The sequence below is a fragment of the Nicrophorus vespilloides genome, unplaced genomic scaffold (genome assembly GCF_001412225.1).
Source record: "Nicrophorus vespilloides isolate i.1.1-1 unplaced genomic scaffold, Nicve_v1.0, whole genome shotgun sequence".
Lineage (NCBI taxonomy): Eukaryota > Metazoa > Arthropoda > Insecta > Coleoptera > Silphidae > Nicrophorus > Nicrophorus vespilloides.
In genome coordinates, this window is record NW_017098430.1 from 16617 (window position 1) to 43773 (window position 27157).

Consider the following 27157-nt stretch of genomic DNA (forward strand, 5'->3'; position numbering starts at 1 on the left):
TGAACTTTGAAATTGACAATTGGAATTGTATACATATGAATACAAATAAACGATAAGGAAAACCATTATGTTTATGAATGTTTGTTAACACAACAATGGAAATATTAAATTTATTTTTTAAATATTATTCTAACATAAACAAAATGAATTGAAAACATCTTGTGCTTATCATTAGGTCAACATTCTTTTTGAACTTTTCAAAAATCTACAATTTCAGTATAATCATTGTTTTTAGGCATTCGTCGATTAATTTTTGAAATGTTTAATTGAATAAAACGAAGAGTAATTACAATTAATGCAAAACAAATGAATATTATCATAATTTGCTGTAAACTCATTTTGTTTATATTATGTTAAAAATTTAAAGTTTTTACGTTTTTTTTTTCAGAGTCCAAAGTATTCGAATTTTTGAATGGTGCATGTAACGTTGCATAATATCATAACCTAAATGTTAATTAGACTGGTTGATTGGTTAATTGGGTTGCAGAAAGAATGAATATAATTAAATTCAAATTTAAATAAATAAATTCAGGATGCGAAGAAGTTGCGCGCGTTCGTATAACCAGGGGGTTAGTAACCACCCCTGTTCGAGGTTAAGGTTTGTGCAGCGAGGGGCGTCGGTCAGGGCTCGCACAGGTAGAAAAGCACCTGCGGCGTTTTACCAAAAAAGAACAAAACAAGAGAGAAAAAAAAGGGTAGATGGACCGTGTACGTATATTATAATTGTATTAACGTCGATCCGTAGATGTAGGTGGTGGATACAGGAAGAGTTGTATAATTATACGGTAGAATAAATTAACCGGCCTTGACCGAGGTGGAACTGAGCTTGTTTAGTTGGTGATAAGATAGTAAAAAAGGTGGAAACAAAGGTAGATCGTCGGCAGTGGGGATGAGAGCGGAGTGGCCGTGGCGGAATTAGCAGTATGGAACAGACGGAGCTGTATTCAATGAAAAAAAAGCCGAGCGTTTCTATTCTAATCCATAGTGTCTATGGCTGTGGGTTGTTGTAGTAGGTTAAGTCGAGCCGTATTTTCATTCACTTTCACTTCAATGTGATGTCACCGAGATGTATTAACATGTGCGAATAGGAGAGAGATCCTGAACATCGGCACAACATCCAGACATCGGAGCGGTACAAGAGTCGACGAGTGCAGTGATAGCCGCAATTATGATCCCAATGAAGCCAATTGGATAGGGAATGGATCATTGCTGTTACACAGTGTACGGAATTTAAAGACCACAGTGGATGTGCAAGTGCCATTATGTATGTTGCTGAGGCCAATCATAGGTAGGAGCTTTATCTATGGGTAGGAGGAATGGTTTCGCGTAGGTTTAATTTTTGCCGCGATGCAGATGTAAATTTATTGTCATTTATTTAAGGTGATACCGAAAACATGGACGAAGACGACGTTACCGTTCGCGTCGCAGTCAGGTAAACTATACACATCACTATTATCTTAAATAAAAATTTACTTTTCTAAACCCTCATAAGCTTTAAAATCTTTACGCGATTCTTAACTTTCAGAAGCACACGCATCCATTAGATTCAAACAGATTTTCAGATAAGATATACCGTTTAAATACAGATATTACACCCTTGACCCGATGTGATAATCCTATTCTCGGCTTCTTCTTTTCATATTTCTTTTTTTTGAATTATTATTTTTCGAGCTGTATTTTGTAATGCGGACTCCACTTAAAAGAGAAAGAGGAATAACGACTATACCTATTATGACTATACCTGAAAACAAGCGATATGAGGTGTGCAGCCAGCTGAAGAGGATCAACGAACCCGCGTTTTTAAATCAATACACCATAAACTTCTTTTTTTTCCTTGTTCTTTAAAGAACACGGCTCGCTATAATTGGGCCAAATTAAGTATTATCCAACATATGCGACAGTTAATCTATTTGGGGCGCTAATTGCGCTCGGGTATTTTTAAAACAAATTTCGCCCCTTCGGAAGGAACACAAGTAAAAAAAAAATCTTATATATATTTACATACATACACATGCATATATTTATATACATATATAAAAAGAGAAGAAGGAAATATACATGTATAAATACTCGCTCGTGTGCATTTGCTCCTTAATTTATTTCCTCCTTAATTAGAATGCGTCCAAGATAAATCGTTGCCTTCGCTAATGAATAATTTAATCGCGCGAACACAAAAATATCGATGATGCTGATGACCATCATCATCATTATCATCAGCGGCAACAGCAGCGGCGTTACGTTGAGGACGTCCAACGTAACGTAACGCACACGAAAATTGCTTCGGCAAACAGCATTTTCCCCTTGCGTCGGTAATTATCGTCTTCGGGTAAGACTTTAAATTTAGAACCCAAAGACGGAAGGTTTCTATTACCGCGAAGAGCAGGTGCACGATTTCTTGAGGTTGATCACTTGTGTGCATCAATCATCCTCAATCGTCCTGCATAGACATCCATGTTCCTTGGCAAATTGCATGTTGTCTGGCTGATAGACATGAAACGCGAAGTAAACATAAATAAAAATATAAATATATGTGTATACATTTGAAATTGAGGTCGAAAGGTTACAGTTTAGACTTTGGGCTGTTCCAACAATTTGTCCGCAAACTTTTCCTCCTTTCTTTCTTTCTTTCTTTCTCTTCAGATAAGACAAAAATCGATGAGCTTATAGAATTTTAATTTAATTTATTTATTTTTGAAATGACCTACAATGTCTTTCGAATTGCGAATAGTCATCATGCGTCAGATCTGTGTGTGTGTTTTTTTTGTACGGATTATGATTATTATTATTAGAAAATCCTAGTAAGGATTAAAATGATTAATCTTAGCCCCGAGGCTCAGCACTGACGTAAAGCTGTTATTTCACTTCAACCGTCTTAATTGAACGATACGTCGTTGCATAATTTATTTTTTTCTTACGCGATTTTATTAATAGCTATTGAATAATCCAAAATGAGAAAGAAAAGAGAAAAGAAGACCACTAGAGTCGTAGATAATTGGTTATTAATGATAAGCAATTTGATTAATATAATCATTTGCCAAGTAATTTCAGTTTTATCTTAGGTGGTGGCATTCATGTGATTTGTAACGCTAATTGCTAAGCATTTCTTATGATTTTATTAATAGAAATTGAGTAATACAAAAAAAAATCGCAATGCTCGTAGCTAATTGACAAATAGGTACAAACTGCAATTAACGTATTTTTTAAGATAATATATGGATTAGAACGCTTTATCGAAAATCATATCACTTAGTAATTGTACTATATTATTTTGTAATTATTGTACTGGAGAATCTAATATAAACTTTGGAAGATTCTTCGTTGCGTAACATTGTTTTAGCTTGTATTTATATATGATTTGGAACGCACTAATTGGCTCAATTGTTAGTCGGCCACAGATTTCACTAAACCATTTGCGGGCATCGCACTTAAATATTTCCAACTCCCTTAACACGCAAATGCCTGTCCACTTCATAATAACCAGTCGATTGTTAACCAGAGCACGGTGATGATTTTTGTATTTTTGAACTAGATTATTAACCTATAGTGAAGACTTTTGATATATTTATTGATTACTATTATTAAGATTTATATAACTCCATTATTAAGATATATAATTATTTTAAATATATTTGTTCAAAAACAACATATTTTGTGATAACTTAAGATGTGTTTTATTATCATTTAATTGTGCAAATTGGGTATTTTTTGTGAAAATATATATCTGAAAAAAATATATGTTAATATCAATTGCATAACCTCGAGTTAAATGTTAAACCATAGATGGAAATGCTTGTTTCTTTAGATTCAATCAACTAATTCGCTAAACAATTTACGTCAATTGCTATCTATATATAGTTTTGTTTGTTACTTTACAGCACAATAGAAGCGTTGTGTAACGCGTCAATCCTCCGGATTTCCTAAAATCTGAACGTTCGCAAAATTTATGGGACATTTTTATAATGTCCATGTTCGAAATAAAAAAAATCGAATTTATTGCTGACATTATATGTTTCTGTTTTAATATTTATTATTACGTTATTTCTCAATATATGTTTTCTTTTTTTGTCATGAAGAAATTTCTAATTTTAGAACAAGGTGGAAAAAAATTGTAATTTGCACGTCAGGTGCTAAATCTTGTGGAATTTGCTCAACTAAGTATGACGGTGTACATTTAACGAGGCAAAAGAAAATACATTTGTATAGATGTACATGTTAACGAATACATAACTGTTTAATTGCAAGAAATACTCGGCTGAAAATCAAAGAAAATCCTTAAGAGAATCAATGGAAATTGAATCCATCGTACTTGAATTCTGTTGCCCGATTTGACAGATAAGATAATTTGTCTTGGTGTTTTTAATCCTATAGAAAAATAATATAAGAATGATATAATCACATAAATATTGTATGATTCTCTCTAAACAAAAGTTCTTTTAAAATGCAGATTTTAAATCAGATTTTTCAAATATAACTATTTTTATTAAACAAGTAATTTGGATCCAATTCAATATAATCAAATATTTTTGTACTTTATTATATAATATGATTTTCCAAAAATATAAATGTTTCGTTGTATGTAAATAAATATTTTGAATTTTGTAAAATATCAAGATTTTTTTGAAACTTTGTAACTTTGCAAAAAATATTTTGAAACAAGATTTTAGAAAATATTTATTTAATTTTTATGCCGTCTTTAATGATATTATGAAATTTGGAAGTTTCATCTTGCAACTTTTTTATTGATTCTTATTTTTTTTAAAATTATTAAGGCATTATTAATTATGAAATATAATCACATTGTTTCAATTTATGAGCAAAAAAATAAATCTTTGTGTGACAAAATAAGAACAAATCATGAGAAATAATCAAACATATGTGCAGCAAATTGCACAATGAAGGAAGATAATAATAATGCTGTAAATGTCTCAAGTAACTATAACGAAGCCGTAAAACTTGGGAGGCCTACGCTTTTCTCAATATTTTTTTTTTGCACATTCGTCGGAAATTTATGGTTGCGGATTTACATCAGGTGTCATAAAAATTGCGTCCTTGGAACGTTGCAATACTGCAAAATAAGAAACAACAACACACTTTTCGTAACTCGGATTATGCAATGATTTTCTCTTGTTTCGGTTTTCTGTTCGTTCGACCGTTTGATGTTGTTGTTTGTCATTGCCCGTTTTCGGCGTTCCCTTTGACTGGGCGGACGCATGTGTTTAGGTGCAATAATTATTTCCTGTTTCCGTCGGCAGCTCAAGTCCCGTTTCGAAATGCATCCATTCAGAAGGCTAAAAATGGAACGCGCTTTCAGATAATGAGAGAACGGTATGAAGATTTGATATGAAGAGGACGACGTAAAAACTGAACTCGTCCCCTGAACGCACGTTTCCTTTGCCGTAATAGATCCTCGTGCTCTTGCATAACTCAAAAAATTGTCGTCGTTATTGTTATGCGACACACACGCACCTTCATTATTGTTTTACAACGGCCGAACACGACGGACCGTATTGGGACCTTTCCGTAAATAGAATCCAATTGGAGATAAGAACCTTCGGAAATGGGCCATTACCTCATACTCTATTTAAACACTTTAATCTCTATAAATACAGAGAACAAACATGTAAATAGCCCAGATTTTAAAGATGACACATGGTCTATTGCTGCAAGACTTCGACAAAAAAAAGGTTTAACTTCCATCAAACCAAATTCGGATATTACATTGTGTACAAATGTACAAATACTGCAATCGCTTTAAATTTTGTGAAAACAGTAATGAAAAATCTAAAGTCTCAAAATAAACTCTACATTAGATATATTTATCTGGAGGCTTTAACAAATTCATCCTCATCGTTATTCTTCTTCGACACATTAATCACGAGTTTAGGACTATAAGTAGCTGGAAGTAATTAGTTCCGAGCTAATGACGATCTATACTCAAAATAGATCTATGTCTTTTATATTTAAAATTATTGATATTTTTAAAGATTCGTTCATTTGAAAGAAAATAATCCTTTTCTTTCTTTACATTTTCTAATTTGAATCTAAAAAAAGAGATATATCCTAAGGTACATAATTGTTATTGTAATTTTACTATTTAATGATTTTTTTATTATTTAATATTTTTAAAGCAATCTATCACCTGACATACATATCAAGCCAATTTAATGAATTGGGCATTATTTTTTTTATACATCTTTAAAATAGATACATTGTGTACCATAACAATATCTTGAAATGTTACTGATTAATATATTAATATGAAATTATGTTTATTAAGACATAATGAACACGGCATATGGAGTGGGCAACTTTCTTCATGGTGAATGGAACCGAAATGAATTGATTGTTTCGCCGCAAAACTGGAAAGTATTTTGCTTCACGTCGCATTGCAATGTCTTTGATATTGCATCTCAAATGTGCGATTTGCATGCAAATGGCACTTTGCAGAGGCCAGTTTTTGGCGCTTTTTGCCGCCAGTTGTTCGATTGAGACATTCAGCGTTCACCTCATTGAATTTCATTCAACGTTGCACAACGATTTTCGCAGCAATATTTAAATATCACCATTAGAAAATTAAAAAGCCCCAACCTTGGAGCCGAACGGTGCGTCGCTTTTTCCTTCTTCTTTATCTACCTCTCTTTCTCTCCTTTCCTCTGTATTTATTCACCTCCTACGACTTTTGTTTTGTTTTGAATTGCTGCTTCGTAAACAACCGTAAAAATTCAATCAATGGAATTCCATGCAGAACTTAATTCGAATACTTCTAATATAGAATTTGGAAAAAAATAATGTAGGAGTTTGTATCATTAATATGCATATTTAAATTATAATTTTATTTTTTCTATCCATAAATCTATTAATACATCTATATTCTGGTGATTAGATAAGATTATCGCTACACTGTTGTATTATTATTGTAGAATTTGCGTGCTCATGAGGGGATCGATATGCGCTGTTTGCTCGCAATATCGCGTTTTACGTTAGGAATTATGTAATTTGCGTGTCCTGGGTATCCAATTTTAGAACGTTTCGAATTTATGTTGATCGGCTTTCGCCGAACAAATCTCTAAAATGAGGGCGTAGAAAGTAAATGTAAAAAAAAGAAGAGGCAATGATCGCCTCTCCGAAATGATGGGATAATTGTTATTGTTTGTAATTGCAGGATAAGACCGCAGATTCCGCGGGAGAAAATCGAGATGTGTCAAATCTGCACGACGGTCACTCCTGGAGAACCTCAGGTTTTGCTGGGCTCCGATAAAGTTTTCACATACGATTATGTATTTGATACGCCAGACAACCAGGTGGATGTTTTCAGCACCTGTGTTGCACCGCTCATTGATTCTTCCCTTGAAGGGTAATGACCTGATGAGTCTATCGATTTTGCAGTGTCGTCTGATTGATTGCTTGTTTTGTAGGTACAATGCGACGATCCTGGCCTACGGTCAAACCGGTTCAGGAAAGACCTATACTATGGGATCTGGATTTGATGTGGAGATGTCCCCAGAGCAGGTGGGTATCATCCCGAGGGCCATAGAACACCTCTTCGAAGGCATCCAGAATCGCATCGATAGGGCTAAGGAGAACGGCATACTAGCGCCCGAGTTTAAAGTGATGGCCCAATTTATGGAGCTCTACAACGAAGAAGTTATAGATCTGTTCAATCCCGCTTATAACAAAGTGAGTGGATAAATATTTATACGAAATTAAATCTCTATATTTAAACATGATATAATGCGAATATTTAATAAACAAACTCGAAATGCAAATGGGCTGTGGTGCGTGGGTGGTCATTACTGGTTATTTGGAAGGCAACTGTAATGAGTGGCCTCTTTCATGTTATATGAATCTGTTGCAGGAGAAGTCGTATAAGATACACGAAGATTCTTACGGCGGAATCCAGGTGAAAGGTGTCGCCCTGAAGACGGTGACCTCGACCCAGGAGGCCCTGCAGTGTCTACGCATTGGTGCCTTGTCCCGTACGACCGCCAGCACACAGATGAATACACAATCTAGTCGATCCCACGCGATATTTACATTGCACATAAAGCAACAGAGATTGGTGCCTTCGGATGAAGGTGACTCTACGGAATTCGAGACATTAACTGCTAAATTCCATTTCGTGGACTTGGCCGGTTCTGAAAGACTGAAAAGGACTGGTGCTACTGGCGATAGGGCTAAGGAAGGAATATCTATCAATTGCGGTCTTCTAGCGTTGGGCAACGTGATTTCTGCGCTCGGCGATAAAAGCAAGAAGGCTTTGCATATCCCCTACCGCGACTCCAAGCTGACTAGGCTCCTCCAGGATAGCTTGGGAGGTAACAGTCAAACTGTGATGATCGCTTGTGTCAGTCCCAGCGACAGCGATTTCATGGAAACTTTGAACACTCTTAAATATGCTAACCGGGCTAGAAATATTAAGAATAAACTAACTATTAACCAAGACAAGAGTTCTAGAACTATAGGTCAACTTCGCACGCAGATTGCTCAGCTGCAGCTTGAGCTGGTTGAATACAAACAGGGCAAGAGGATGGTCGGCAATGATGGCACGGAAACAGTAAACGATATGTTTTATGAGAACAACATGTTGCAAGGAGAAGTCAATAATTTGCGTACTCGTGTGAAAGCGATGCAGGATACAATAGATGCTTTGACGCTGAAGAATACAGCACTGCTCGCGGAAAAATCCGTTGGTAATTGGATTACCTCTGGTTCGGATAATCATCTCACTGACATGGTTCAAGAGTACATGAAAGAGATCGAGGAGTTGAAAGCTAAGCTCATTGAAGCCAACAATACGTGCGAGATTTTGCGAAAGCAGATAGTCAGATCTCAAGCATCACACTCACACAAAGCAACAATGGATGTCTCCTTCGGTGAAATTCCTTCTCTTATAGAGGAGGCCAAAAGGGAGCTAGAAAAGGAGAAGCAAATCTTACAAAGGAATCGTCGTGTCTCAGAAAACGAGGAGAGCGATATTAGCGAGTATGAGAGCGATAGCGAGGACAAAGATTCTCAAACTGATCTTAAGGATGAACTTATGTCTTTAACCACCGACATTGATATGAAGCAGAAGCTCATCGATGAATTGGAACTTTCCCAGAGGCGGATGCAAACGATGCGACAACATTACGAAGATAAGCTTATGCAGCTGCAAGCCAGAATTACAAACACACAAGAGGAGCGTGATAAAGTCTTAAATTCCTATTCGGCACATCCAGAGCCTAGCGAAAAAGTAAAGAAAGTAAAAGATGAGTATACAAGGAAGCTGTCGGATATGCAGAAAGAATTGAAGAGACTCCAAGTGGCACAAAAAGAACACGCACGGTTAGTCCGGAATCAGAGTCAACAAGATAATCAGTTGAAATCATTCAAGAACGAGTTGTTTGAAATGAAGCGCGCCAAGGTGAAATTGATAAATAAGATGAAGGAAGAATCTCAAAGGCACAAAGAATCTGAAATGAAGAAAATTAGGGAGATTGCTCAATTGCGTAAAGAGACCCGCAAGAGTGCAACCGTCATAAAGGCGATGGAAACAGAACGAAGGATTAAGGATCAAGTGTTAAAGAGGAAACAGGAAGAGGTATCAAATTTGCGTAAGAGCCAGAGAAGTAAATTGAGCCTTAAAGCTTCCGGTCGCTTACCTCAGAAACCGTTTGTTGAAAAACACGCAAAGCAAAAGTGGTTGAAGGTTGAGAAGTCTATTAACAATATTACAATTAGCAAGAAAAATATAGTAGAGCAAGAAGTGCGGATGGAGCATTTCCTGAAGAAACGCGAGGATTTGGGGAAAGAACTTGAGGTGTTACAGATGAGGCGCGAGCAGGCTGCGGATAAGCATATGGATTTATCGCAGCTGGATAACTTTATCGAAGACATCCAGGAGAACATAAATTACGTTCAAGAAACGATAAACGAAACACAGCACAACGTAATGCAAATCGAGGAATCACAAGATAACAACGAGGCTGCTGATATTCAGCAAATCGTTGATTCAGTCAGTGATATCTATGAGGCCAAGTATCTGATGCAGAAACTGTTCAGCATGACTTTAAGTCAGAGCCATGCTGTTGCCCACAGGGACGCTAAATTAAAAGAGAACGAAACAGTATTATCCGAGGTATTTGAATTTCTGTTGTCTTGTAACTTCATCCATTCATTATGCTTTTATAAGTGTTCGTTTCAGCTTCATTTTGCAATTCTATTCTGTTTTAGCTTCAGCAAGAGAATACAGTTAAAGGACAACTCTTGGATCATGTGTTGAATTCAGAATTTCCTATATTCGCTAAAGACTTAACAACGAGTGTTTCTAGTAATGCTAACGACACAACAAGCTCCACATATTCCAGCCGATCTGGTTCACCAGTAGACACAGCGTATGTCTAATTCAAATAACTTTGAAAACATACATATTTACCTATTTTTGTTTCTTGACTCATTTTAGATTCACTTCTGCAGAAATTATACACAATAACAATAATAATAAGTCGAAAGCGAGGAGACGCACAGTCAGACATGATGAGTTATTATTCGGTAGTGCTAATGTATGAAATTCCACTGATCAAGAAGTTAGTAACTTTGCTTATAGCACTAACCATACATCTTTTCCATTTCATACCTACAATACATATACTAAAAAAAAACATCAGATTTACTCCAGCGAACCATTGAAGTTATGCCCGTTTATTTTTTTTGTATGAATATTATTTCTTTACAGAATTGTTTACAGTTTAAAACACAAAACTAGTTGAAAGAAAACAGGTTTCTGGTTAGTAAGAAATGGGGCTTGGGTCGCAATATATTCAGCGTGTAAACTTATATAAGAAGTCGGAGGTGTAGCAACAAAGTTCTCGGAATTTCATGATTTCTTCGGAACTATCGACACTATCATTCCGCGAACTTTATTGTAGTACCTTGTAAATAAGTTTCTGGAACGACTTGGGTCGGCTTACGTAATTTATTTTAAATTGTATATACATATATTTTTTTTAAATACTTTTGGGCCATGATCGAGGGAAGGTTTATTAACAACACATGATTAGATGGACAATTTGAGTTTATTATTTTACTTTAGTAACATTTACGTACCCTAAGAGGAGTTTCAATGCAACCAAATTGTATGATCTCTTTGTTTTAGGGTCAGGTGTCAATTTCGCAGGATTTAGAGATAAAATCGCCTAATTCAAAATATAGATTTAACTCACAAGTAATTATTACTTATGAAGAATTGTTAATAATGTGTATAGTACTATGTTTGTTTTTGGTAATTATAATTTTGTTAATAATATTATGATAATTATTTATTAAATATTTAGCTATGGAATATATTGTGTATTTTATTTCTTTGTCCCAAACCCATCTTACATTTAAGAGTCTAGTAGACAATAAAAGTTACATTTTTTTTATTGGAACTTAGATGATTACATTTAAGAGATTCTTAAGAGTATATGTTTTATATATATATATATTACTAAAGTAAATGAGTTATTTCCTCTTCTTTCCAGATGGTGCACTATTTGTAGTGATTGGTGTTGCATATACTTTTTGAGAGTGCTTGTTTATATAGTATAGTGCAACAAGAGAAAACAACACACTAAAACAAAAACAAAACATTTCAGACAAAACTCAACCAAACATCTACAGAGTAATTACCAGGTTGTAGCTGACACGCGGTGAATGGACCCAGTTGAAAAAATAGCTAAAGCTAATGAAAATGCCACCTCAGGGAATAATTTAACTTGCATGGACTTCCCAAAGACAACATTTCCCAAATTCCCACAGGCTGTTACTATGAAAATAAATAATATGGAACCCAAGTATCCTCCTAATATAGTATGCATCTGGCTGGAGACCAACCAGGGCTTGTACATCTGCATTCCGGAGAATATCAACACTGCACTGATTAGGGCTATGGTGAATGAGATTCCACTGGACATAGCTACAAAGAAGTTAATGAATGTTACACAAAGTTACCACAGTGATGTCCTGATAATCACTTACCCATTGTTAAGTTCTTATTTTGACCAAAACATTAAATTAAATGATTAAAAACAAAAATGCCGACAAACAACGTCACTTACACTTGATGTACCACTGGTTTTTGTCAAATTAAAGCTATTATGCACGGCTACCAACTTCAATGGGCGTTAGTTCACAAAAAAATGTATCAATATTGGATAGACATTTTAAAATTTCTTTGACCTTTATTAATACTTGATATTTCTTTGATAATATTTAATATTCCTCGTATATTTGGTAAATAATATAGTTATATTTAAATAACATATGCTAAATCTCTTGCAATTTTATGAAAAGTACATATTGAGTATTAGATATGTCGAAGAAGTTGAAAGATAATAACTAACTAATAAAATACATTTAATATTGTAAACACAAATAGTTTAATTAAAGTTGATACTAGTACAATTTTAATGTTAATTTCTATTATCAGTTTGTGCTACTTTATAAAGTGTGCTTTTTCTGATTAAAATATATTAATAAGTATATTGTTATTAATTAAGAAATGATTATTTAAATACACTTGATCTGAAGTTATAATTCTAATTTGAAAAGTACTCAGGTTGAAGATTTAATATTGGTGATTTCCTATAAGACTTAGATAATATTTTTATTATATGTATTTTGTTTTATCATTTCATACAGTAATATAATATAATCAAATATGAACAAGTAAACACTATTATTAGTAGCTAACAGCTTATAGTAATATTTAAACTTGATTTTACTATCGTTTACCGTCCAATAGGATTACTGTAGATTACAATTGGACTTTTATTGGTCAATGTTCACTTTTTTATGTTCAATAGACAGTAGGATATGGTTGGATAATCCTTTGATTATAGCCATATATTTCGTATTTTTAGTAGAAAAGATATACTTTTACAATAAGCTATTTATTGAACCATTTAAGTATTGGACTACTCGAGATCCAGGAATAAATGGGTATTGGCTGAAATTAAGAATTAATGGATAATATGGTTGCATAATACATAAGATACATATGGTGGTAGCACTGATGCATCTTTGATTTAGTACGGCGGTGGCAGCGTTTGACAGTTTCATTCAGTTTCATTCGGATTCTGAATCCAGTCAAACAGTGTTTAGGCGCAGCTGTGTACGTACCAAAATCTTCGAATTCCTGATTGCAAAGAGAAAAATTCGCGCTAAACCATTCAAACCGACAAGTGAAGCAGTTTTCACCACCCAGACGACAACGAAGACAAATTCAGGGTATGTTACCACCCACTTAGCTCATGCATACACATTTCTCCACCACCCTCCCCGTTGGTCCAGAGGACGAACCTTCTCACCCCCTTGGCTTGCAACTTGAAGTTGTTCTTCTATATTCTATTATACATTTATTTATCAATTTGTTTTAATTGCAATTCTCTCTCTTCTTTGCTAGCCTGAATTTAATCAAATGCATGCAGTGTAGGAGTAGTAGAGATACTAATTGAACCTCTGGCGAAAATCGTTTTTGAAATGGGTAAATATGAATCCTCTTCAAACAGCTGGGTTACAGATGAGTGGGTGAACAGAATGCAGCGAAAAAAAGATATATTCGAACATTTATTGAAATGAAGCTCGAAAAAGAAAAAAAAATGAAGAGGGAGGATTTGGGCGAACGACGAGATGCCCTTTGTGGCTACGGAGGTCCAATCGATACAAGGATTATTGGTCTGAATTACTTACTAGTTACCTACCCCTAATTCATATTTTTCTCTTTTGATTTTCGTGTAAAGGAAACCTATTACATCATTATTAATTCGCGACCGGTCCCTGGAGTCCTTCCCCCATTCCATTTGCAGAGAGACAGAAAGAAAACGCGCGCACAAAATCAATTTGCCTGGTATTTAGCGCAAGCAAAAAAAAAAGAAAATCAGATTTGCGAAGAGATGATTTCATCCTCTTCGCTGTTATCAAAGGATGCAAGCGTGGGAGTGAGTACAGGGTAAACGCCTTGATAATCCGTTGATATTCAGCATCCGTATTTTGTTTTGTTGGACATTACAAGTTTAGGCCTAACAATGCAGCAACCACCCTTCGCCATAAGCTGTCCGTCGCCATTTGCGGGGGTGGAATACGCGCTCGGAAAGCTCTCGGATAGTGATTTAATTATCTGCACTACCAAAGCCTACCTAATAATTCCATCATATCCCTTTATAGCATCCCCGAAAATTCCAACAATTGAATCCTATTGGAACATTACGCAGTGGTGGCCCGTGCAATTATTACTGATAACGAAATCTTTGTTCGTTATGCAATTGAATTCACCTAACAATACTAATTACGGAGATGAAGTAATAATAAGCCGGGGACTCGGAATTGTCTGTATAAACTGCTTACAATTAAAAAAAAATGAAAATTCGCTGCCTGCTATCCACCGGTGCCCGTGCATTCAGAAGCATTATGCAATTAATGCCGCGCCGCGAATGATTTATGCGATGCATTCGGGATTACTATTTGTTTCTCCCCGGTGAATGCATCTATTATACCGGGGACAAGTATAGACGGTTCGCGTTAAGCACATAATTTATGTTATCGATACTACTAAATGATATATTGATTACATGTTTATTAACATTGCTTAATTAATAACGTTATATGTGCATATTCGCACAATTGGATCGGATATTCCTGTTCCGTTCAGTCCTTTAGGAAATGTAATATCCTTATTCCGCAAATAATCCTTTCTGAACTAATTGGAATATTTATTTTCTTGCAAGTATCGACTGTTCTCGTGATGTACATTTATTGGATTCGGTAGACAATTTTTGCACAATTAATTCATATTCTCGATTCAAAACGTTTTATTCGTTACATATTTATTACCATTATCTAATTAATGGAGTTTTCAACGCACGTCTCAGGGACTGCGTCGCGGAAATAATCTCAGTTCTATTCAGTCAGATATTTCTTTGAATAAAATATTATAACGAAAATTTTATACAGTTCTAATTTTCATTCTTGATATTTTAGTTATTATGTAAATAATTTTTCTTACGAATATAATAATATTTCATTTAATAATAATTTAAGTAATATTTTGAAGTTTGACGTCCTTCGGATTGTTTAAAAATGTATGTCTGTGCGACATATTTTGATTTGCATTATTTCGAATAATTTCTCTGATTGATTTGTCATTATGCAAGTTAAAAACATTTTGTGCAGCCAGCTGGAACGTTTCCAACTATATATAAGAAATTACGCGTGTTTCAATCTATCTATCAATCAATTTGTATTTATATTTGTCACGTTCTAAAAATGTTATTCTTTCTTTCTCTCTGTCCCATATTTAGTAAATACTAAAAGATATTTTTAACTTTATCATAAATCAAACTTAATTTGCAAATTACCGAGTTTAAAAATCATCGATTAAAACAAATAAAAATATATTATTTTATAAGAAATTGTTTATATCAATAATTTAATATGAAATTTCCCTTGATATTTGTTTAAAATTATTAGGTTTCTTGGGATTGTAGATTTATGTAAAAATATGTTATTATAACTTATACTTAGGATAATTCGAAGTTGCTACATATACTTTTGAGATAGCTTCAGAATATACACTTGTATATATGTGTGTACACGTTACTAGTTACCAGTCAAGTAACTTACCAAAAACGTAACCTATGCAACGAATACCGAGTAGTGTGTACACTAACAGAAGATTCTGCTTTGAAGTATAAATGAAAGCAATTATGGAACACGTTCCAATTCCCACCATAGGTCAAGATATATCTGTGGTCCAATTAATGCAATTTCCTTAACAAGGATTATATATATATATTGATTGTGATCAAACATTTCATATGCAGACTTAACTCAACCAATTTATTGATTTTACTAATTTTAGAAGGTAGCATTAAAAGTGTAATATACCTTTCTCTAAAATTTGAATCATATTAATTAAAGTAAGTTCAGATTCCCTGAAGCCAAAAATACTTGATGAAAATAAACCAGCAAATGGTTAGGTTACGTAAATAGAAGCAATATCGATGTTGTGACTAGAGTGGAGGTGTTTCCACTGCGAATATCGCTGTCATTATCCTCGTCGGTGGTCTTCTGATTACAGCCAACCTTTGCATATTTAATGTGTAACTGTCCAAAGTGTTCAGTATTCCTGATCACGGTGCAATTACATTGATATTAAGGGTGGGTTCAACACCCTTCTTTCTCCACACAAGGCAACTGGACAAGCGTTTTCCACTATCGATTCCATTTTTCATTATTTTATATATTTTTTTTTTATATAAATGCAATCAATTACTCGAGTTTGCGGAGCGCAAAATAAACACTGCGTTTTCGATAAAATACCGGCACGTTCATTAAACATGAAATGTGGAAGAAGAGAAACGAAAATAATAATGTGTTTATTTTCTATTAATATCAATAGTTATTTCGCGTTCATTTTTTTTGTACCTACATAAAATTTTAACGAACCTTTTTAACTAGTGAATGCTTTCATGTTTCATCATCCCTAAAATATATTTGTGATTGATATATTTAAAAAAAAAATCCGTATTGATATTGCAACAACAAAAAATATATGTATTGATTTTGATGGATGCGACCTTTTGGATAAAATTTAATTTGGTGGAGCATATTAAATGTAATATATAAACTTAATTTTATGTAAAGTAGATTACATCTCATGTTGTAATGCGATTCTATTCACTAGACTGATTACATTTTCTTTCAATATCATGTATTGAATATTATTAATATTTCTTTAAAGGTCAAATATACATCTTCCTTTTTACCTCAGTTTTCCTCTACATCACCAACATTCATTTTATACAGTTCGATATGATTTTAACAAAATTATGTATATCTTAACTACACATAAATATCTCTAGTAAAAAATAAGTTTCATTATATAATTACGATATTTAATTTGATTTATTCATCTTTTAGATTATTTTTTGTAATTTTTAACTTTTTCATGAAAAAAACAAACAATTATTGATTTGTTTCATGCATTTGGTTTTTTTTTTATTAGTTTTGGAATTAATTGAATTAGTATGGTTCAATGAGGGTTTGAGTTTTTTGCATTGTGGGATTGTTGGGGATCTTGAAAATGCTCCTTCCATACATATCGAAGCCATAATGTGTTACAAATATCGTCAGCACTTAAACTCTAAGTAAACATTTCATTAGCAAATTCAGTAGACATTCAGTACTTATATGTTTGTATTTATATTTTGATTTACATTATTTCGAATAATTTCTCTGATTGATTTGTCATTATAGAGTGCCAAAACTAGGGAAATAGTATGTTATAGAATCGAATCGGTAATAGCATAATACCCAGCTCATGGTATAACGCAATATTTGGTTGATTAGCAAATTGGTTAGAGATTCCGCGAACGGGGCGGCGTCGGGGTTATGTAACGATCGCCGCCAAGGGTGAGGCGAATTCGGATCTTCACGCTGCATTTGCAGGCGTGTTTTTCCATCTTGTTCTACTTCTTCCGCTATATAGTATATATTCGACTTCCTCGTTGTTTGTTTCATGCCAAATTATATGCGAAATGGAGACGATTTTGGGCGGCTCCGCCAACTTGGGTAGCTGGGGCCGCCCTTTTGGAATGCTTGCATACTCCCACCAGCATTGCCGTTGCGGGGGTGGCACAGCCGCCCTTAAAACGTCGGTGGATGTTTTAACTTGTGTGTGGGTATGAGCGTGGGGGTGGCTGCCAGTATATGTATACACGTCTGTGTGGGTAAGGACGTGGGGGTGGCTTCATGTATGTGTGTGGCATTAGGTATCGATAAGTGCGCGGAGTAGATTGCGCCATGGCAATTCATTGCTTGTAGTCAATAACTACAATATAAAGCGCATCGCGCGCTCTTCTGTTCCTGAGTCCAGAGGCTCGTCCACGTTTTAGCTCGACCGAGGGTAGTTTGTTAGAGTGTTCCTTTCCGTTTCCGTTACTTGGATTTACAGCAACGACACCCATCCCAAGGTACGTTTCCACTCTTCAAATATTCCTTCAAAGCTAAAATTTACAATTTTTGTATTTTTAAATTATTTTCCTCGCTCATACACACACATGAGTGACGAGTAGTTCATTCATATCTTGGCTTCGATTCATTAAGTGCCGTGTGTATCACTTTACCTCGTGACCCATGCGATTCATCATTTAGATTGACCTTAAAGTTTGTTAGCTAGCTCGGCACGAATCGATTCCTAAGAATCCTGCAGCGCGGATGCGGCAGGATAAAGGAAGAAAACAAGAGACGGAAAATGCGTGCAATAAGGAAGTTGTAACCTCTTCCAGTCGCTCCGGAAAATCGATTCCCTTCAAATTATGTCAAGGTGCAGAGATATTTAGGTCACCAGAAGACTACCCTCTGTGCTTTCGCGAAAACGCAACCCAGACCAACCACCCAATTAATCCGCATCCCAATTCATCCGAATCGATCGCTCCCCATGGGCGAATCATATTTCCGCTATTGTACCATTCCTTTTTTTTTGTTGTTGTTGTTGCGGATTCGGGTTGTTTCGTTCATTGATTTCATCCAAGATTGCATCCATCCAGTTCAATTTGTCCTAATCAAATCACTTCCGTGTGTAAAGGATAATGTGTCACATAGACTTAAGTGGACCTTTATTGAAATCGCCCTCGACATTATTTCATTTGCATCGCGTGTTAGGCAAAAGCTAAATAACTCTTTTTTTCTCGCCAATGTACAATTTCGAATCGATTAAAGATCGCGTGTGCCTTATTGTTCTTTCTTTCGACGATAACTGCTGGGAAGCGTTTCCCAAGATATTCCCCAATCTTCAATGCCCACCACCCCAACCGAGGTTCAACTTTTAATTACATTTTTTTTAATTACATCCATTATAATATCATCTCTTCTAATCGCCTTTGACCTTTTCGCTATTCATTTCAGACTTCTTACTTCTTACAAATTCTCCGCAACGACTTTTCCATTCAACGATCTTCTTATTATATGATTCTACCTGAAATCTTTTTTATATCAATTCCATATTTATTTTTAATATACAATCTTTCAATACGAAGTCTTCATTTTCTTTCTATTCTTCCACAATTAATTAGAAACACTTTTTAATATTATTTATTTAATCTTTAAATTAATAAATAATTCATCTTGGAAAAACTGCAACCTCTGTCTGTAAAGAACATTTAACTAAAATAATTAATATATAAAATCAATATTGTTAGTTGCTACAACTATCAGCGTTACAGATTCATACAAAATTCAATATTCAATAATTAAGTGCACTCTATTTTATATAACGCACAACTTACGCAATTTTCTCATAAATCTTTGCTTTTAACGCTCAGTTTCATATATACCTTTTTAGCTTCTACATTTTCAGCTTTCGTAGAAGCGGACAAAATAAAAGTGAAATAGTTTTGTTTTTCCAAATTCCTTGTATAATAAGAACTTTCAAAAACTTTGTTTATGGTGTCTTTACGACTATTCGTGTATTAATTTAAAATAGTTATTAAGTCTCCCTTTTATTAGAATAATGAGGTTCTTCAACCAAGTATTTTGTATTATCTAATAAATCTTCTCCTTTCTACTAGAGTTTGTTGTGAAACATTAAGAAACCTATGGACGGCGTCAAAAAAATATGTGATAACTAATCTTGGGTCAACAAATGATATGTTCATTTTGGTTGCTTAATGAAATTAAGTTGATCATTAATATCTGCTCTTACAAAAAAAAGCTCCTCAGTGCTGTTTTCCTTGCTTCTGAGATACGATGTTATTTGTGTATAGAGATTTTTTTTTCGACGTCAGAAGTTGAAGGGTTTTTGCCTTTGTATACACAAAAACCATTGGTTTCTACTGGATTCATATAATTGACTCGGAAAAATCAAAGAGTTATAACCTCTAAACATACTTCAATTAATTATTTCCTCTCGAGTGGTTCTCGATGCGCTGAGCATCTATTCCACGACATTTCACTCATACAAAATCGATGTTCGTTTTAATCCAAAAAAAAAAATGTATTTTTCCATTGGCGAGCCCTTTTTAATCGTGTCGATAAAAAGTTCATCGTTTTTCTCTCTCGTTTGCAATTTTCCCCAATAAGACTTCTTCTCTTTTTTTTTATCCAAATTCTGCATGAGTAGAGGCATTCAATTTGCAGCATTGAAAGGATTTCGTAATTAATTTAGATTGCTTTTAAACTTTCCGTTCGAATTTAATGAAACGAACGTTAGCTTTTATGCGTTAATTTTTTAAATTCCCATTTGGATTTAATTAATTGAATCGTTACACTAACTAACAATTTGTTTTCCGAAGTGAATTATGCATCAGTTTTGTATTGATTCATGGAAAACTACTAATGCCAGGAAATTTGTAAAGCGTTTACTATTCATCTTAATTTGGATCGAATCGATTGCATAATTAGGAGTCGAAGTATCTACATTTCTATTCATAATCGAGCTTTACTAAATTGTGCGCGGTTTCGAACTGTGGTTTAAATAGGCATGTGGTTGTAACCACATAGCGCTAATTAATAGAAAATCACTCATCCGATATTATCTTTTCGTCGTTACATAATCATGATCACTTTCAGTAAATTTGATTGTGAATGTCAAAAAAAATATTTTGAATTCTTATTCTTGCAAACTTTTTACCAGTGTATATATATTTTCTTGATCATTAAATTATAAAGACACTAAAATATTTCCTTGAGGTTTACCGTATCCTATTTAATATGATTTTCTCATCTTACATTGAAACAAATTCGTGTATATTCTCAGAAACGGAATGGAAAATATAGTTCTTACTTAATGGATGATCCCCCATTGTCGTTCATTGTCGAAATGATTGCATAACGAGCGGCGCTGATTAGACTTGTATGGAACCTTTTGCGTTGCGAATTGTGCGTTACCGAGTAAGCTAAATCACAACAATACAGTCTTTATAGTGACCCTTTGATGGAATAACACATGAAGATCTCTCACTGCGAACAACGTGATTTCGCAAATTTTGCATTTATAACTAAGTTAACTAAGCACGATTATCTGTTATAATATTGTATTCAATGATTATATTAGTTTTTCTTTTAATATTGAAGTATGTCAATTCGAATCATATTCCCTAATAATTTAATTGAACGAGAAATACTTCAACTTTAGTTGCGTGGACAAGATTAGAGATATATATATATATCTAATGAATGATGTGGATCAATGATTGATGGATTAGAGCATCCATTAGGAATTTGATAGCATATCCGAGAGACAATATTATCGAAGGAGAAATTTTGAAATAAATTCAGAACAGGTTTAGATATAAATGTTACGGAACATAAGAGCGAAATCGTGATCTGGAGTAAACGCTCGATTGAAATGCCATAATGCCCGTTATATGGAAATTTATGATGAGACACGGCTCGGACCTTCATCAATATTCAAGTAGATGTGCTGCCACATTGAAATTAGTTTGACAGGTTTTCAGAGCCCAAAGAAATGTAATATGATCCGAGGAAATTGCAATTTCCATTTAAACTGTGGCAGCGCAATCATGGCATAGTTGTGTTGCGGACAGGAATCCAATTCGAGCAGACGTAAGCTCCGGCAATTGGAGGACAGCATTGATTTGCTTGCTCTCCAGCAGTGCTAGAGATTTACTTCTGTTCCTTAATGAATGTCACCGATAATCCGCTTTGGTGGATGAATGCAGTACTATTGTTTGTTTGTTTCAGATACCAAAATGGCATTCGCAGGGCTAAAGAAGCAGATCAACAAATGCAACCAGGTGGGTATCGTCGCATAGGCGACGGTGTATTAGAGGAATGCTTGCGTGGGCGTACGTTAACAAGGGTTTACAGAGTACGTAGTTCCTGCGTGGGTTGATTGATTTCGCGAGGGCTGTTTAATATGTAATCCCTTATGAATGAAGCCCACGCAAGCAATGTGAAGCCCTTTCGCAATTAATTAGAGCTACTTTAACGACTATTTTATTAATATCAACAGTACATGACGGAGAAGATGGGAGGAGCAGAAGGGACAAAGTTGGACCTGGACTTCATGGAAATGGAGAGGGTATTATGATCGTGCCCTCGTTCGCTGATGTGCTTAGTAACAACGTTTTGTAGAAAACCGATGTCACCTATGAACTGGTCGAGGAACTGCAAATGAAAACCAAGGAATACTTGCAGCCGAATCCAACTGCTAGGGCCAAGATGGCTGCCGTCAAAGGCATTAGTAAGTTGAGCGGCCAAGCAAAATCCAACACCTATCCTCAACCGGAAGGTGTCCTTGGTGATTGCATGCTCCATTACGGCCGTAAGTTAGGAGATGACAGTATGTTCGGGCAGGCCATGGTTGAAATGGGCGAATCCTTGAAGCAAATGGCCGATGTGAAATACTCACTTGATGACAATATTAAGCAAAACTTTTTGGAGCCCTTGCATCACCTTCAAACGAAAGATATAAAAGAGGTCATGGTAAGATATCGCCCGTATCTTCGCCAATCAACATGTTCCTAATCATTACATTTGGTCCGCAGCATCATCGGAAAAAATTACAGGGAAGACGACTCGATTTCGATTGCAAACGCAGGAGGCAGGCCAAAGGTCAGTTTGATTTTTTCCAATCAATAATAACATCATATATCTGACACTCTGCAAAATATACCAACTCTGAATTTAAATTCTAGATGCAAAACGTAATTATTTTTCGGCTAACTATTCAAAACATCTATATATAAATACTCAATATATATATAAAAATACATGAGCCAATATAATTTTTGCTAAAAAAATTATTGGAATAAGTATATTTTTTAATTTATACAGCATGTTCTTTCTATTTTAATGTTGATATAACTATTGTTCATTTTGTATTCTTCTATTCTTCTTCTATTATTTTTCTTTTTTCTTTTCTTGAATGTTCTCTGCATGATTAGTTAAGGGCGCACTGAGCCCTTACTCAAGCCCTGTTAAGACTCAGGGCCGAAGTACTGGTATGTTCCACACCAAAAACTATATAAGTTCTGTCACGTATTTTTTAATTAAGTAGAACGAGTGTTCCCTGATTTTTCCTGTGATAATGGTTTTCCAAACTTGGTGAGCTGTCGCTAATGGAAGTCCCACGTGAATTGGACTTTGTCGAAGCTGCCGCAGGTAATAAAGATCCACCAGGTTCTGCGATCCCATCAGGGCTCTCAAACTCCCACTACAATAAAGACAAACAACGCTGTTACAAAGCTCTATTCGAAACCCGCCGGCAGCAATGCGAGATTAACAGATTTACTTGCATTTAATTTCGGGCAGCCATTGATTGCGACTCATTACGGTTTAATGAATTTAGCCTGCTTCCGGTAAGCACTTTACTCTTCATTTTCTATTTTCTTTTACTGCATATATTTAGATACAGTAAATTTCATTTGATTGACTATCTGCTCTTCGGTTACAACGCGCATTAACATTAACTAATTCTAAACACTCACTCAATTTCTTGTTAACGTTCTAACGTTATGTTTTAAACAATTAACAATGAAACAATATCAATAAAATTGTCAATCAATTATTTTTATTTGAATTTAAAAGAAAAACAAGTATTTGGAATACAAGTAATACAAGTATACATTTGACATAGGCAACCAACTTCAGAAAAGGATGTAATCTGCCATGTAATTGGCGTTTGGAGAAATGAAGTTGATCGAAAATTATATTGCGGATGTAAAAGACTTGGAAAACCTGCTCAAATTGATGAGATCCTGGTTTCGGTATGGAATCAGGGAATGCTCAGTTATTGAAAAAGTAATTGAATAGTCGCTTCTTTTCTTGGGTCCACGTATTGTAACTGTTATTATTTGTAGATCGATTCGTAAGCTTGACGAATATGATTTTGTTTTGTATAAAAATTTTCGTTTGTATTTTTTTTTCACGTTTGATTTATATTTAGTTCAGATTTTGTTTTCAGTAGTGTTTATTCTTTTTTTGTTGCGTTTTTGTTGTTCCTGCATGTGGCCTGTTACTCGACATCACAGGTTCACATATTACAGATGATGAGATTAAGATGGCCGAGGATAAATTTGCTGAATCTCTGCACCTTGCTCAAATGGGAATGTTTAACTTGCTGGAAAATGATGTGAGTATTTGCTGTGATGAAGGATAGGTCCATTTTTTGACACCCAGGTGTTGCGTGTTTTAGGTGGAGCAAATCTCTCAGTTAGCCACGTTCGCAGAGGGGATGTACGAATATCATAGCCAGTGCGCTGAAGTATTGAAAACACTAACCGAGACTTTGTTGGAAAAGTAATTGAAATATTTGATCTAGGTTCGAGTATATCATTCGTTCTTTGTGTGTTTTATGTTTTTAGGAAAGACGAGGCGGCCAATCGTCCGAAGATCGAGTTTGTACCGAAATCACTTGCAGATCTTAATATAGAGGCGGTGTCGGATATGAATGGTACATTTAATTCCATAATTCCAACAGCTCCGCCACCCGCATACACACCTCATAATTTCCCTCCTCCCGCATATAGCATAAACAACAAACCTCCAATCACCAACAAACCTCAAACCATGCCCAGACCAGATCCATTTGACCCCTGGAACTGTACAGGTATTTTATTTTTTTTTATATTATTTTATTATTATTTAAACTTAGTATCTAATCCTCTGTTTTGTTTTCTAATACACGGCGTAAAGCTAAAGATAAGTAATAAGCTGGTCTAATATTGTTACTATATTATTTTCATATCGATCATCTATTATGATTTTCTTTTTGTTTAATTTGTTTTCGTTTCATAGTTTTTCTCTCTATATTTATATCACTTGCTCTCTTACTGCATCAACCCTTTCACCCTGTCGCATTATACAATATGAAACAACCTCTTCTTACCTGTCGTATACACTCTTCCAAACGTTGTTCATGACAATGGGCACGGTTTACTTGAACTTGCATGTCTCTCTACCTATACCTAAGGCATCTCTATCTCTTCTGATGTAGTTACCGAGCTGTGTGCGTGCGTGCGTGTATCTGTGTGTATCTGTATGGAACGTGTTTTATTGGCAAAGCTCCAGAACTAATTTTGGCTCATGCAAAGTAAAAAAATAGGAGGAAAAATAGAGAAAACATGGAGGCTCGAGTGATCAGTGTTCTATGTGTTTGATTAGAATTGTGTTTGAGTAGTGCGTAAAGATGTCCTTTTGTGCTCGACTGAGGACTACTTTAAAATGCTTGAGTTGTTGTTCTGAAAATGATGTGTTGCTAGGCTCGTCACAACTGTCTTCACCACAACACAAGCCTCATCAGTTAGAGTTGCTACCTGGACAGCATTCTGCTAATGGTAACTCAATGTTTCTTGCATATATATATATATTTTTTCTACTGTTATATGTGTACCAAAGACCGAAAAAAAAGTTAATGCATTTATGTGTGCTTTACTTGTATGTGTCACTTGTGCCTTCGCATTTTCGTTCTTCCTTGGTTTGATCATCTTACTTTCGATTCGTTTTATTTATCATTTTTTTCGTTTCATTTTGGATGACATCATCCGGCGTTCTTCTTTTATTTTATAATGATAATCCTTTAAATGTCCTGCGTTAGTACGTGTGGCGGTTCGAATTTCCCGAGACAGGCGAGAATTATATTTATATTAAAATGAAAATATTTACGTAAAACCAACCTACGCTTATGGCTATATTTGTAGTCTGAAATGCGAAAACTGGACTAGCCGTGTTATTGATATAAGCCTGTCTCTAGGACATCGAGAACTTTACGACGTGTCAAACGCATCAACACATACATATTCTGTATGCATATTTGATCAAACTTTCTGCAAACGTTTACGCTTGTAAATATTTGAAGAAAAGAAAAATGTATGTTTTTGTCGGTTTATTTATTTTTCACCGTTATTTACTTCCTACTGAATTTACTGGAATATATTACATTCTCATCTTCTTTTTTTAAGAAATCATATACTCTTGTGCCTTATAGATTTGACTATGGAACGAAAGCTTTTTGTGCCTACTAATCTTTCACGCATTTTTCGATACTTTGACTTCCTAACTTACATTTATAAGTTACTTATCAAATGAATGAATTAAAACCATTGTATTATGTAAAAGTAATCAATTAAAAAAACTTTATCGAATATATCGAAAATCTAAGTAATTGTAGAAAAGAACTTTCAGGTGAAGTTAAAAAGTAATTGCGCTAAATTCATTAGGAAGTTTTTTTTTCTTAATATTTCTTTGGTTTGACTATTATTTTTAATTAGGCCTATTCTGGAATAAATGTCGGAATATCGTGTCGAACGATTGGAGTCTGCTAGATACAATACGAAATCAATTTTCAATTACGCTTAATAAATCTGCAGATTTCGGTTGCCCGTATGTTGTCTTAATTCCGACAATTGTAGAATAGGTAGTTAAACATGAAGGGATTGGTTGTTATTTGGTTATGATATGATTTTAGCATCTCCGTTGCCGTCCCCGATGAAATCTCCGGCCAAGACTCCGTTGGCTAGGGCTCCATGCTGCACAGCTTTGTACGAATTCGAGCCAGAGAATCCAGGCGAGCTGGGATTCAAGGTAAGCAGCAACATCGGATGAAAAAGAAAAAATGAAACGGCATCTGACAGAAAAATATTTTGCTCCAGGAAAACGAAGTGATCACTTTGATAAATAAGATCGACGAGAATTGGTTCGAGGGCAGTCTGAATGGCCGCACAGGATACTTTCCAGTGTCTTACGTGAAGGTCGATGTGCCTTTACCATGAGTGACCGGCTAGGGTGGACGTAAAAGCAACATGCAAACAAGAATTCAATTAATTTATTTTTTAGTCATCAAAACAGAACATAAATATCCGCACCCTCCAGCTATTTGCTTGTCCGAATGATTTCAATTTTTTTAACTCTGAAAAAAATAACTACCCTAATGATTTAGAGAGAGTTAAAAAACAAAAAAAAACGAATTTCCGTGCTATATTCCAATAAGGATAAAAAAAACATGTGATGCAATTTTCTTTTATAGCAACGTTTTTTTTTTTTGGTTCGTTTAAGGAGTTATACGTACAATTAAGTTTTAATTTGTATATATATGTAAAATGAACAAAGCAGATGAAAAGTAACAAAAAAAAATTGCGCGTAACAGAAAATTTATGATGAGTAACTTTCCGCTAGTTTT

General features: G+C 34.8%; 3 protein-coding genes across 16 annotated transcripts; 2 read left to right on the forward strand and 1 right to left on the reverse strand.

The window, feature by feature from the left end:
• Positions 1-534: 534 nt before the first annotated feature.
• On the forward strand, positions 535-11242 carry LOC108562450 (kinesin-like protein KIF21A). 4 transcript variants are annotated; one of them, XM_017920796.1, is made up of 9 exons: positions 535-695; positions 746-1288; positions 1381-1432; positions 7163-7354; positions 7416-7677; positions 7856-10117; positions 10213-10373; positions 10442-10565; positions 11135-11242. In XM_017920796.1, the coding sequence occupies exons 2-8, from the start codon at positions 1267-1269 to the stop codon at positions 10545-10547; spliced, it is 3057 nt and encodes a 1018-aa protein (XP_017776285.1). In that variant the 5' UTR covers positions 535-695; positions 746-1266; the 3' UTR covers positions 10548-10565; positions 11135-11242. The 4 variants fall into 4 exon arrangements, with proteins under 4 accessions (XP_017776285.1, XP_017776286.1, XP_017776287.1 ...); XM_017920797.1 differs by having other exon boundaries at positions 535-1326; XM_017920798.1 differs by having other exon boundaries at positions 535-1307.
• Positions 11243-11316: 74 nt separating this feature from the next.
• Positions 11317-12113, reverse strand: LOC108562440 (protein KRTCAP2 homolog). Its single transcript, XM_017920770.1, has 3 exons — positions 11998-12113; positions 11650-11935; positions 11317-11590 (listed from the first exon to the last, which is right to left on the reverse strand). The coding sequence occupies exons 1-3, from the start codon at positions 11999-12001 to the stop codon at positions 11482-11484; spliced, it is 399 nt and encodes a 132-aa protein (XP_017776259.1). The 5' UTR covers positions 12002-12113; the 3' UTR covers positions 11317-11481.
• Positions 12114-13044: 931 nt separating this feature from the next.
• LOC108562449 (endophilin-A) lies at positions 13045-26787 on the forward strand. Of its 11 annotated transcripts, none has more exons than XM_017920793.1 (14): positions 13046-13248; positions 13424-13504; positions 21721-21773; positions 21992-22060; positions 22114-22464; positions 22527-22593; positions 22677-22685; positions 22926-22982; positions 24027-24112; positions 24176-24279; positions 24345-24433; positions 25242-25316; positions 26447-26562; positions 26631-26787. In XM_017920793.1, the coding sequence occupies exons 2-14, from the start codon at positions 13501-13503 to the stop codon at positions 26748-26750; spliced, it is 1200 nt and encodes a 399-aa protein (XP_017776282.1). In that variant the 5' UTR covers positions 13046-13248; positions 13424-13500; the 3' UTR covers positions 26751-26787. The 11 variants fall into 11 exon arrangements, with proteins under 11 accessions (XP_017776281.1, XP_017776283.1, XP_017776282.1 ...); XM_017920783.1 differs by having other exon boundaries at positions 13047-13248; positions 24345-24589; XM_017920792.1 differs by lacking the exon at positions 25242-25316 and having other exon boundaries at positions 13045-13248; positions 24345-24589.
• The last annotated feature ends 370 nt before the right edge of the window (positions 26788-27157 follow it).

Coding starts and splice junctions, on each gene's coding strand:
- LOC108562450 (XM_017920795.1), top strand. CDS start 1,267: ATGTTGCTGAGGCCAATCATAG. Junction 7,355..7,415: donor ATTGATTCTTCCCTTGAAGG/GTAATGACCTGA, acceptor CTTGTTTTGTAG/GTACAATGCGACGATCCTGG. Junction 10,118..10,212: donor ACGAAACAGTATTATCCGAG/GTATTTGAATTT, acceptor ATTCTGTTTTAG/CTTCAGCAAGAGAATACAGT.
- LOC108562440 (XM_017920770.1), bottom strand. Junction 11,591..11,649: donor CGCGTGTCAGCTACAACCTG/GTAATTACTCTG, acceptor TTTTTGTTTTAG/TGTGTTGTTTTCTCTTGTTG.
- LOC108562449 (XM_017920783.1), top strand. Junction 24,280..24,344: donor ACCGAGACTTTGTTGGAAAA/GTAATTGAAATA, acceptor TTATGTTTTTAG/GAAAGACGAGGCGGCCAATC. Junction 25,317..26,446: donor TGGACAGCATTCTGCTAATG/GTAACTCAATGT, acceptor ATATGATTTTAG/CATCTCCGTTGCCGTCCCCG.